Below are 14,049 nucleotides of genomic sequence, written 5' to 3'. Positions count from 1 at the left end.
AAAACTCCACCTTAAGGTAGAGGTTTGTATTTTTCTTACTCAGTTGGAATTTTGCAAAACTCTGCCTTAAGGCCTAACTTTTGCCCGAATAGGTCTAATTTTGCGACGAAACTCTGCCTTGGGATTTTTTTTTTTTTACTGAGCCGAAATTCGAACCTCAAACTCGTGGTATTAGATGAAGGACAAAAATTAAAGATCAGCAATTTGAGGAACAAAAATTAAAGACCAGTGCCTCTGAACGGCAATCCACACAAAAAAATGTGTTGATGGGTCAAGAATATTAGTGATGGGAAAACCTACTAAGGCCCAACGACAAAGAAAAGCCCCATTTTTTTTAGGGAAGAAAACATAATTAGCCAAGCCCATAATCTATACAACTTAATCTAGCCCTAAAAGATAGTTTACAACAATTAACCATACAATACATCTAACCATATCAAATCCTAGCATAAATCTAGGCGAAAAAGCCTCCATTTTTAAAAGATCACGTCATTATCTTTTCTAATTAAAAAGATCTCTTTCCTTTTTTCTCTTGTTTTTTCAATTACTCAAATAAAAAAAATACCATTTGTCTAAAAAATGTGTTTGCATGTGTATATTTTTTCTTGTCTATGCTACGAGCATTTTCCTTTGCATGTATATTTTATGTATAACTATATATAATTCGTGTATAAATATTACAAATGTATATTATTTTATGTTATATATACGAATTTTCCTAGATTTGCTTATAAATTATTTTATTTTCTATATAAGTAATTTATACTTACAAATAATAATAATTCTGTAATTTGGTTTGGCTATACAACAGTAGCATTTATACATGAGTTATATATATTTATACACACATTGTACATGAAATAAAAATTTATACATGAATTATATACATTTATACACACATTATATATGAAACGAAAATGTATACACGAGTTATATATAGCTATACACACATTATATATGAAACCAAAAACATTAGTTTCACGAATTATACACATGTTACATACTTGATATATTCAATAATTATACATATTTTTGTGGAAATAAGAACTAAACAAAGTAATTAAAATATCAACGTATATAATATTAAACATCATATCCACATGAAATATAACATTATTTATATTATTATTATGCTGAATTATACACTTGTATTACAAAAGTTATACATATTGATTAAAAGGCTCCACGGATACATTTAGTGGAGGTTCAATCAAAAAAGCATAAAAATGTAGGCTTATTACGAAAAATGAGAAGAAGAAAAAAATCACTATAGTGAAAAATGGTACTTAATGCAATTTCCTCAAAATAGGGATTAGGTATTTGATTGGTATAGAATATTAAATAAGAGAGAGAAGGAAAGATATTTCCTTAATTTGGATAACTAAATAGAAAATCCCAAAATTGTAGCCTTATTCAATGATTAGTCATTTAAAAAAAAAATGTGAATTCTAATTGTTTAAAATGGGTTAGAAAAAATAAAGTGCGTTTATTTTGAGTTTAGAGCTAATATGGGTTGATAATCTAGTTAATTATTGTTTTTTTTTTCTTTCAGGGGAAGTTAGATAAATACAAGTAAATAAGTAAAATATTTCGTAATCTACAATATATACTCTATATTTAGGGTATATGTATGATTTTATACCATAAATAAAAAATGTTGCTATGAATAAAAGACTAATAATAAGGAGTTTTCTAATTAGTGATAACCAAATTAAATACATATCAAAAGACTAATAATAAGGAGTTTTCTAATTAGTGATAACCAAATTAAATACATATCAGAACACATTAATTACTTTTATAAACATCCCAATATTCTTCGCTAGCATTTTAATCAATAAAATACTATACTTACTGTTTATGATATATATTATACAATTCCTTGAACAAGTATATATATTCTTGTACTTATATATTACGTATATTTCACTATTATATACTATATATAATATTATTATTTATGAATATTAACTAGTATATACTATATATAAAATAATTTCTTATGTATAGTAAACAAAAAGTATTATATATATATATTTGACCACATACATTATTGTATATATTAGGCTTATATTGTTTATTATATTAAATATATACAAATATAAATTTAATTGAGTTAATTTTCCTATTTCATGGAAGAGAGAGAAAAAAAATGAATAATTAATATGTGATGGCAGAAAGGAAATCAAGTTTTATATGATAGGGTGTCAATTATTAATTAAGATCCTATTTTAGTGATAATCCATAAGTAATGATATTATTCTTTCTATATATTGTATATTGTATATTTTATATGTTATTGTAGAGCACAATTGGTTGGCACGTAGAGTAATATATTCATATATTAGGTATATCGTAATATTATATACTATATACTCAAACAATATTATTATATTATATACTATGTATAATATACAAACTTAAATATACTAATTTCTACTATTATATTCACAAATATTTTGTTATTATCTTTTCAGTTAAATATACCAATTTGAATATACCATATACTTTTTAAGGTATATTTTCATGTACATTTCTTATACCTTATTTCCATATATCATATCTTTTCATATATTTTTCTTAATATTAATATATTCAAATAATTTCTTTTAATCACAAAAAAATAATTGAATCATCATCAAGTGATTTTTTTTTTTTTTAAAAAGAATAAAAAGGAGGAAACGAAAGACAAAAAAAAGTCTTTTGAAAACGGTAGATGGAATATGGGATTTGAAGTTGATTTTGTTATGTTTATTTGGAAAATTACATTCTAATGTTTTTGAAAGAAAGAGAAAGTAAAAAGTGGATATGCATTAATGGTAGTAACTCCTAAAATTAAGTATTATTAATATTTTAGAAATGTAAAAATTTGTATTTCTGTAATTAAGAAGTTAAAATTTTGAATAAGTTGTATTTATGTATTTTTTGAAAGTAATTGTAATCTTTTTAATTATCATTTAAAAATGTTGTATTTGTGTGACTTTCCCTTTTTTTAATCCTAGGGGTATAAAACGTGACAAATCATGGACACCTATTTCCACTAATGTCATGATTTGGAGTAAACCAAGTGTATTTAAGGAAAACCTATTATCAAAAAATTAATTCGTAGTTAGACTTGAAAAGAATTGATTAAGCTCTATGTTAAAGTTAATAGGTTGAACAGGCTAAAAGTAAGTATCATCTAAGGGATATCCCTCAGAACAATTAACAATTTAACATTATCACAATAGTGTTTCAATTTTATATGAAGTGTGGATCTTCTTACTCTAATGAACTTCGGAGCAATTTCTACAGACCGTAAAAAATTATAAAACACCCCACACACTCACACACACCACTTTCAGAAAACATTGAATTTGACCCAACTCATACATTTTCCAAATTTTGACAATTAGTATCGCGTTAGACGTAGTGGCTTCTTTTGGGGTGGTCTTTAAATTTTGCCCCTCATATTTAAAATTTATAAATTTTGCCCTTCGGCTAAACCCCATGGGTTTCGTGTTTGAACCCCCACGCTAAAATTTAAAAAAAAATTCGCAGTTTAAATTTCGCTTATGCCCCACCGGCATACACTTGTGAAGGGAATTACCAAAAGTTATCTCGGACCAAGATACTTATGCTCCACGGCAACTTGGCATAAGTATGCCGGGTCCGACATAACTTTGGTAATTCCTTCACAAGTTTATGCCGGGTCCGGCATAAAAGTTTGCCCATTAAAAGTATGCCCCCACCGGCATAAACTTGTTAAGGAATTACCAAACTTATGCCGACTAGCATACTTATGCCTTATGGGCGCACTTAGCATAATCTTAGTCGGTCCCGCATAACTTTGGTAATTCCTTCACAAGTTTATCGGTCCGCATAAAAGTTTATCCATTAAAAGTATGCCCCCACCGGCATTAACTTGTTACGGAATTACCAAAGTTATACGGACCCGCATACTTATGCCCGTGCGCCCATATGAGTATGCTTCGGTCCAAAGATAAATTGGTAATTCCTTAACAGTATATGCGGTCCCAGATACACGCGACCCAAACCTCGCTTGCAACTTTTTTTTTTAATTTATGCTTCGAGCGGGGGTTCGAACTCGAACCTCATGATTTCTCGCGTGAACGCTCGTAGTTGCAATGCGAAGGGCGAAAATTAAAGACCAAAGAATATGAGGGGCATAATTTAAAGACCACAAATATAAGAGGCAAAATTTAAAGACCACCTCAAAAGAAGGGCAATCCGCGCAAAAAAATGGTGGCTTACGCATAAATCACAATTAGTCGACAAGTTTGTCTTGTATTCTAAAAAATTGTGATTTATTTCCATCGATGCACTTTTACTGCACTTGCTCTTTTCTCTCTCTTCCGTAAATATTTCTGCCTTCCCCATAAAAATTTCTTGTGAAAAAAAAAAAAAAACAACTCAAAGAGTCTCCCCCTTTAATTAAAAAAGGGCCAATTGATTGCTATATTCATGGGTCAAGAATATAATTGATGGGAAAACCTTACCAAGGCCCAACTACAAGGAGCCCAAGTAATTGGGCTAAAAAAAGCACCATTTTTTTTGGGAATAATTACTTGGCAAAGTTAACCCTAAAAAGTAATTATTGTTAATAACTACTTTTTAATTTATTTATATTTAGTTGCTATTGTGATTTTGTAAATTACCGTTCATAGTTATACCAAAATACATCAAGCGGCCGTGGTTGCAGTGGTTATTGGGTGTGGGCTCTGCCCCTGCCCGCCCAGGGTTGAACCCAGCCAATCACATTATTTTTCTTACGTATTTTTCCTAGCTTCTTCTCCCTCATATTGTATCTCATATGGATACAAGACAAGAAGCTCAAATACATATGAGATACAAAACATATGAGCCAAGTTATAGATGGTTAATTGTTCCTAAAAGATAGTTATTTACGTAACTTGCCCTTTTTTTTTAATCCTAGGGTATAAATGTGACAAATCAGGGACACCCATTTCCACTAATGTCATGATTTAGTTGGAATAAACCAAGTTTATTTAAGGAGATCCTATTATCACAAATTAATTAGTGGTTAGACTTGAAAAGAATTGATTAACCTCTATATTAAAGTTATTAAAAAAGTTGAGCCGGCTAAGAGTAAGTATCATCTAAGAGATATCCCTTAGAATAATTAACATTATCACAAGAGTGTTTCAATTTTATATGAAGTACCGACAGTGGCGGAGCCACACTATGTCGAGGGTGTTCATCCGAATCCCCTCGACGGAAAAAAAATACTATTTTTACAAGGTTAAAATTATTTTTATGTATATATAGTAGATGTTGAACCCCCTTAGACTTCTTCGTACAATTACTTTTTTATATTTTGAACCCCCTCGGTGAAAATCTTGACCCCGCCGCTGAGTACCGATGTTACTCTAATGAACTTAGTAGCAATTTCTCCCCAGCTAATTTCTATGGACAGGTAAAAAATTATAACCCCGTACCCTACACGCGCACGCCACTTCCAGAAAGCATTGAATCTGACCCACCACATATAATATTCCAAATGTTGACACTCGTCCATTTCTTGTCTTCATTAGTCACCTTTAGACGTAGTGGCTTACGCATAAATCACAATTAGTCGACAACTTTGTTTCGTACTTTAAAAAAATGAATAGTGACAAGAGTGAAGCCGTTTGTCATTGTCGTATGGGGTATAAATATTGGTGTCAGGTTCACCTCATAGTTACCTATTTTGGGCAAAAAAAAGAGTATGGGTTGGAGAGGAATATTGGGTTTTGAGTATGGGATAGTGCAAGCACCTTTGGGACCTGATATATCAGGCCCAGAGCTTGTTGCTGCTGTTGCTAATGCTGGTGGTCTTGGTCTTCTCAGAGTTCCTGATTGGGTATTTCTCCTCCTCTTCTTTCTTCTCTCTTTTAATTTATTCATCGCATAAATAATTTTTACACTATTAATGTAATGTACTCCATTGTAGCACCTGATTTTTATATAATTTTTCAAGTTACTTAGTTGTTATCTTTTGGGTGATCCTATAGTGTTGTGTAGAATTTAAATTCTTATTCTATCAGAAACAGATTATTGAAATGCAATACCCAAATTCACCAAACTGATATCATGCTGCAATTCCTATATCTTTGCACGGCTCTAAAACGCATCCTAAGGTATAAATCTCATTTATTTATATAGCCAACATGTCTCCTGTGTTTTGCCCAAAGTTATCACATGAGAACCCTTCAAATATCAAGATTTGTTACAATTATTCGGCAAGATTTCTGATTGTTTTATGCTTTTTACTAGTTAAATTGTCAGTGTACAAAAGTTGAAGCTTAATTTCAGTCCCCTCTTACCAGCCCACAAATTAAAGAAAGAAAAAAAAAATATAAGCAAAGAATAAACTGTACAGTGAACCCCATTTTTACAGGACAAAATGACAGTTGATTTCCAACCACGTCTTTGGTTAGACAGAAGTTTAGAGGACTCTAACTGTTAATATTTGTGTGGCAGGAAGATCCTGATTATGTGAGGGAGCTCATAAGGAAGACTAGAACCTTAACTAACAAACCATTTGGAATAGGTGTTATTCTTGCATTTCCTCACAAGGAAAATGTAAAAGCCATACTTGATGAGAAGGTTGCAGTACTGCAGCTTTATTGGGGTGAATGCTCAAAGGAGTTGGTTCTTGAAGCTCACAGAGCTGGGGTCAAAGTTGTGCCCCAAGTAAGTTCTCAACACAACTTTTTTCCAATTTTCAAAATGCACACTTTGTCATTGGAATCACAAAAATTGCATTTCTCCCTATCATTAATTAATGGCATTACATGATCTTGGATCCTTTTGTGAATCTATTTGACTTGATTAGAGTGGAGACTCGCTTTAAATTGCTCTATATGGCTCAGGAACTTTGTTCTAGTTGAAATGTAGCTCATCAATGAAAGTAACTCCTCACCAAAACGATACACGAATTCTTAGAAATGAGCAAAGTACAAAAAGAAGTTCAAATGAGTTAATTCGTTTACTGTAGTAGCCCTTTTTACAGTATATTGGTAGTTGAATTATGTAAGAATATCAATTAATAGTATATACTCCTATTTTTGTTTCTTTATGAGTTATTTCTTTCTTGCAAGTTAATTTTAAGGTGTAGGTGTTCATGATTACTAATATTATGGTATTACATATTTTGAAAATTTATATCCAGTGATTTCTTTTAGTATTGGCCTGAGATAAACTTAAATGGTCATTGAGGATTCATATAGGCGATCCCGACTTTTTTGGGGTTGAGGCGTAAGTGTTGTATGTCTTAGTCATATCTTCGAAGTATTCTATTCTTAGCTAATGCTTCTGCAAGTTAGGTGGCTTCGACCTTTTGCTTTAGATTAGAGACTCTGCATGTGTGAAAGAATAGATAGTGTACCTTCATCTATTTTCCTGAAATGTAGCTTATGAATCACATGCATTGTTTCTTAAGATTGGCAGCTATGAAGAAGCAAAGAAAGCTGCTCATGCTGGTGTAGATGCAATTATTGTCCAAGGTCGGGAAGCAGGAGGCCATGTAATTGGGCAGGTATAATGGTGATCACGGTCATGATATGCGTTAGTAACCCCCCCCCCCCCCCCCCCCAACAACCCAAACCAACCAACCAAATCCTAGTTGTTTCTGGTGAAGTCGCCCTCGTCCGTTTTGCAGATGCCACTTTCTTTTATAAAATTACTTATCGAACAATGCATCACATACTTGGTTGATTTCCTTTTAGGATGGCTTAATCACCTTATTGCCTAGAGTAGTAGATCTTGTTCGTGGTCTTGGCATTGAAGTAATTGCTGCTGGAGGAATAGTAGATGAGCGTGGTTATGTTGCTGCTCTGGCCCTTGGTGCACAGGGTGTTTCATTAGGTACCAGGTGTGGAGCTTTTAATTTCTAAAATTTGAAGTTGTTTAATCTATTATCAGTAGCTGCTTCCTCTCTGGTAATCGTGTTGATCTATTGCTGTTTAGATTTTGAGGCCATGTAGCTGGCCAGCTCTCACTTTTGGATTGCATTTTGCCATGCCCTCTTATAGTTTCTTATGTGCATTTTTAGAGGATAAATATTTGTATACCTATTTGAGAAATGTAACTGACTGGTGGATTAACATGAAATATTGCCTTGTTCTAACTCAGAAAACACAGGAAATCTTGTTGTTTATACATCATTGTAGGTTTGATGTCGTGGGTCAATGTGAATTCTAATTTGTTCAAAAGATTTTTTTTTATCTTACACTCACATATATGAGGCATCAAGATTTGTGAATGAATAAGTTCTGGACTTCAAATTCTATTCTGAACTGTTTGGCCCTGACAGTATAGATGGAATGATGTCCTTGACAATTGCTAGGTTATTAACTTCTTATACCTTTTCAGGTTTCTAGCAACAGAGGAAAGCTATGCTCACCCAACATACAAGAGGAAGCTGATTGAATTTGATCAAACAGAGTATACAGACATATTTGGTCGCGCAAGGTGGCCAGGGGCACCACAGCGTGTTCTGGCAACCCCGTTCTTCATGGAATGGAAGGCGCTCCCAAGTCATGAGAATGAGACAAATCAACCTGTCATTGGCCGCACAATCATACATGGCAGGGTGAGTATCCCGTTATGTTCTGCCTAACAAAATCTTGAAAATGTTCCTATCATATTAATTTCCACTGCGTGATCCACCTTTTACGTTTTGACTACTAAGAATTAGAATGTTCTTAACTTGTTAGTTTTCTATTTGCAACTGATACCAGCACATCTTATCATTTTATACTTGATCCTATGCGCACCTGTACTTCATCTTGGGAGGAGTATGTAGACTATCTAGGGGCACTAACTATTGTAACTTTAAAGTTTATATTTATATAATATTGGACTTAAATGAACTTAAATGGAGCGGCATAGACTGTGAGGATTCATATAACTGACCAACTTGCTGGACTGAGGCATAGTTATTATTGTTGATTAGAAAATGAGTGAATTTCTTTCATCTATAGCTTCTTGTTAAGAATATAATCAGTTTCACACTCTTTCTTGAACAGGAAAGAGAGGTACGTCGCTTTGCTGGTACGGTTCCAAATGCCACAACTACCGGCGATATTGAAAGCATGGCGATGTATGCTGGTCAGAGCATTGGTCTTATCAAGGAAATTCTACCTGCTGGGGAAGTGCTAAAGAAGATTGTTGAAGGGTCTCAACGACTGATTAATCAACAATTTGCGCCTGTGAATTAAGTCAGCAGGACAAAACAGCTAGGTACCAGATTATTAGGTGGTCTTTTTGATGGCCTTTTGCTGGTTTGTAAGCTATAAGTTGAACTGAACACATTATGTGCCCCGAGTGCATTCAAATGAAATTCAGAAAGGAAATACAATAAGGAAAAATGGGGAAAAGAAGAAATTGTACATGAATAAAAGAATGGAGTTATAGAGGTAGAGGAGAGGTCCTAAGAAATTTCGCCATTGGCCACCAACTTTCACCTTGTTATAGGCTTCGATTCCCCAACTTGTAATCCCCTCCCCATTTTCCCTTCTCCGACCCCCTATCTAATAAAATAATTAAAAATAAATAAATTATAGAGGTAGAACTTTTTCCTCTATGGCAATGAGCTTGTATACAATCAATTCCTTGCTTATTTTTAGATTACAAATATTATTAATTATGAATAATCTACCCTAAATAGTTTTTAAGTTAATCTGATAATCTGTGTTTCACTGGTGGTCATGGAGATAGTTTTAGCTTGTGGATGGAGATGGGTGTTTCACTGATGGATCTCCATCACTACCCCTAAAAATCGTCGTACTCTCTATCTTAAGTCATTGTCAAGTGGAGAAAGCTACAAAAAACTTAGTTACGTCTTTAAATACAACAAGTATGTTTTGAGTTGTAATTATCCGGTCAATAACTTTTTCGATAGAGAAGTACTTTCTAGTTTTGATGAGACCGAAAATGTTGGGTCCTACATGAAATATAAATTAAAATTTAAAATGCCAACAAGTACTTCCGGCGAATCTAGTTCATAATCAAGCAATAGTAATTTTTTTTTTAAATACAACATACAAGTCGAGTGACTTTATTAATACAAAATAAAATAAATAATTTTGCTACATAATTTTCATAAGATGAGTGATCATTGGAGAAATTTACTCTAGAAAACAAGAAAGGGACGTAGACAAGCACCTTTGTCGCGGCTTTCTTCCCAAGTATAATAATCGATCATAATTCTAGAAGTACTATTATCTCTCACACTCAAATCTCTCGGGTCGAAAAGTCAATTCATTAACATTTCTATATGGTCATCTTTCTAAAGGGCTCACCTCTCATAATTCATAAAGCAAATGATTTTTTATACCATCAATGCAATTTATATGTTGTAAAAAGCTACTTGCTATTTTGCAAGGTGTTTTAAGTTTTATGTTTTAATGATGTATAAACTTTATACAATCTAGTCATTTAAAAACTAATTACATGTAAGTCTATCCAATAATATTGATTGATAACAATAGGCATTCCAAAATTTAAGATTTATGGGTATTTACTGTGTGACCTCAAGTTAATATAGGATAATAACTGGGTTTGTAGTCAAATATTTATAAATATTTAGTGAATTTCTTATTATACATCTACATAATATAGACAAAAATTAATTTGGATTCACGTGAACCCATATATAACACTATATATCCGCCTCTTTTTGCAACCTAGAATAAACACTAACTAACCTGCTTTAAGAGGTTAAATAACACTAGTAGCGTAAAAAAAATCACTATTAGTCTATATAACTTTTTTTTTTTTTTTCGAATTACTAATATTACTCATTAAGTGGAGAAGTTAAAAGTTTGGCAAAACCTTTAAGTTTAGAACAAACACCCAGGTAGGGGAGGAGAGGCAGCTATATGATTAGGCTTGTAAGTGAGTAGGCACGGCGGTAGTAAAATTGATTAATTTTTCTAGTTAATATTAGATTAATTTAATATTTTACAATTAATATTTAGATTCTCAAACTCAGTTTTTTTTTTTTTTTAATTGAAAAATCAGTTGTAACATCCCTAGCTCCATTTGTATTGCTTGTTCCCTCAATCCATATGGAGAATTCACCTCAACTAGTTTGAGATTGTGGTGTAGTAGTAGTTGTTATATTGTTAGCGCGTGTTCACCTTATCATCTCTAGATCTTTTTAATCTGTATATAATGGAATGGATATAGAGAATTCGTATGGCTACCTCAGCGAGTCTGTATTGAGGCATGGACGTAGTTGCAGTCATTAGTTTGTTTCATCGTTTGTTCAATTACTTATTTTAATCTCTAGCTCCTATTTTGTAATACTTGATTTTTTTATGATTTTGTGTGTAACATAATGGACATGAAGGATTCATATAGCCGACTTCAACTAGTTTGGGATTGAGGCGTAAATGTAGTTATTGTTTGTCTGTATGTAGCTATTTCTTACGATTTTGTTACTATGGAATGAATCATACAAACCATCTCAATCGTCATAAAGAGTCTATAACACCCTTTACTTCCAAGTATAGCAAATACACCTCACAACTAAGTCTTGTGACACCAAGTGCTTCATTTTCTCATGTATCATCAGCACCAAGTCATAATTCGATATCAATATACATGTGAAATGAGAATGTATGCCATGCATGATATCATCACAATTATACAACAGGATTAAGGCCTAATATCATTTCCTTCCTTCCTCCGATGATAAATGTCATAACAAGAGAGAGAGGAGTGCAAAGTATATCACAACGCAAAGAATTAAAGTAACAACCTAATCACCATAACAGGTCCACAAGCCACACCCAACAACACGAGTATACATATTAACTCCTTCCTTCCCATATCACAACAAATACACCACCTATTAATACATAAAGTAATGGCGAAAAGCCCACATAATCATAAGTCATACCAACCTAGATAATATCCAACCATACATCTTGTCCGAAGACCTAGTCATGCTTTCTCCGGTCAATTCTACATAATAGATACGTTTCGCTAATCAAAGTCTAACTAAAGTAAACCATAACCTACCTCGAAGCAGATTTGAGCAATGGAATCACTTCGCAATAGCCTTTCCCTTTCGCAGTGCCTCAGAATGTTCAAAGTCTAGAAATCATAATGCTAAGTAAGTAAATGAGCATTAACTCAATAATAACAATTTGGGGAAGAAAACCCGTCCACTTCTATCCTTAATCATGAGCATTAACTCAATAATAACAATTTGGGGAAGACAGCCCCTCCACTTCTATCCTTAATCAATGGTTCGCTTTCCTTAGAAACATATTCATCCTAATTCTAGTCTCAACAATCATATTAACTCTATTTATGGGTTTTATAATCAACTCAACCTTACAAATCTGATTTTAGCCAAAGTTCTCATTTTTATTGAAACCCTAGGTCTGAACAAGCAATTTCCATCATTGAATAACCAGTTCTCATCCTAGGAAGTGATAATCCTTACTCTTAGATGATTAACCAACATTAAACAACAACAAAAAATAACCCATTAGTTTATTGTTGTTTAATGTTGGTTAATCATCTAAGAGTGGGGATTATCACTTCCTAGGATGAGAAAATAAACAATAACCCATTAGTTCAAGTATCCTGGGACTATTATACAAGGAAATAGGGAGATTGATGATGACGTCACGCACCGTATTGGTGCAGGATGGATGAAATGGAGGCTTGCCTCCGGAGTGTTGGCGACAAAAAGGTGCCACCAAAACTCAAAGGCAAGTTCTACAAAGCGGTTAGGCCGACTATGTTGTATGGGGCGGAGTGTTGTCGCCACGAAGAAATCTCACGTTCAGAAGATGAAAGTGGCGGAAATGAGAATGTTGCGATGGATGTGTGGGAACACTAGGAGTGATAGGATTAGGAATGAAGATATCTGAGACAAGGTAGAAGTAGCCTCGGTGGGGGACCGAGGTTGAGATGGTCTGGGCATGTGATGCGGAGAGACACAAATGCCCCAGTGCGGAGGTGCGAGAAGGCGCGTGACGGTTTCGAAGAAGACAGAGATAGGCCGAAGAAGTATTAGGGAGAAGTGATTAGACAGGACATGACTCATCTTCATCTTACCGAGGACATGACCTTAGATAGGAGGGTATGGAGGACTCGCATCGGTGGTAGAAGCGCGCAGTAGTCGCGTTTATCCTTTCTTGCGAGTAGTTGCATTGATCTTTAGTTTCTTGTCCCTTGATTTCTCGCGAGTATCCGTTTGCACAAAATGGTTTATCATGGCTTATTCACTTTCGTTGTTTTCATTTTCTTAATTGCTTTGAATTGTTTACCCGTATCTAACCTTTCCTATGCTTTTTCGAGCCGAGGTTTTCCTTGCCTCCCCACCTAAGGTGGGGTAAGGTCTCGCGTGACAAGCCTACCCTCTCGTACCCCACATTGTGGGACTCACTGGGTATGTTGTTGTTGTAAACAATAACCCATTAGTATTCTAGGATTTTCTTGGTGTTTGTGTTTTACTTTCAATTACCGTAAAGGGTCTTTTGATTGAAACAAGAATCTAATATGAATATTAAGAGAAGAAAGTTAGTGATTAAGGCTTACCTTTGATGGAGAATAGTGCCTTAGCCTTAGAAATTCGCCTCTATGCTCTTGGGAACTGTTTTGGGGATTATGAAAAGTGTGGGCACAAAATAACTACTTAAACTCGTCATTAGACTTAAGGGGACTTCGTTGCAGCAACCCAAGTCTCGCTGCAATGGACTCGTTGCAGTGAACGGGTCCTTCGCTGCAATGAACACTGGGAATTTCCCACCCTTCGTTGCACCGAACCCAGTCTTCACTGCAACGATCTCGCTGCAACGAGGCGTTGTGAACTAGTAAGCACGGAAATTCCAACAATTTTATACTTAGTCTCTCAAAATCATTCTAAGGCCCTATGAACACAAGCCAACAACCAAACCAAGTTAAAAACACATCACAGAGTCACTTACAAGTCACAAAACACAACATACAACACAACCAAATTATTTAGGTCCGCTCATTTCTAGCCTCGGGGAAGTACTAGCAAGGATAGAATGGTCAAAG

The 14,049-nt window shown here is 33.9% G+C and overlaps 1 protein-coding gene across 1 annotated transcript; it reads left to right on the top strand.

Annotated features, from left to right (window-relative positions):
• The first annotated feature begins 5,704 nt into the window (after nucleotides 1-5,704).
• LOC132064694 (uncharacterized) lies at nucleotides 5,705-9,425 on the top strand. Its single transcript, XM_059457778.1, has 6 exons — nucleotides 5,705-5,863; nucleotides 6,484-6,696; nucleotides 7,445-7,540; nucleotides 7,731-7,876; nucleotides 8,377-8,596; nucleotides 9,033-9,425. Exons 1-6 carry the CDS (start codon nucleotides 5,729-5,731, stop codon nucleotides 9,222-9,224), a joined length of 1,002 nt encoding a protein of 333 aa, XP_059313761.1. The 5' UTR covers nucleotides 5,705-5,728; the 3' UTR covers nucleotides 9,225-9,425.
• The last annotated feature ends 4,624 nt before the right edge of the window (nucleotides 9,426-14,049 follow it).

Source organism: Lycium ferocissimum, chromosome 7 (genome assembly GCF_029784015.1).
Source record: "Lycium ferocissimum isolate CSIRO_LF1 chromosome 7, AGI_CSIRO_Lferr_CH_V1, whole genome shotgun sequence".
NCBI classification, from domain to species: Eukaryota; Viridiplantae; Streptophyta; class Magnoliopsida; order Solanales; family Solanaceae; genus Lycium; species Lycium ferocissimum.
The sequence above is the reverse complement of the archived record's forward strand: the minus strand, read 5'-3'. Positions and strand labels throughout refer to the sequence as shown.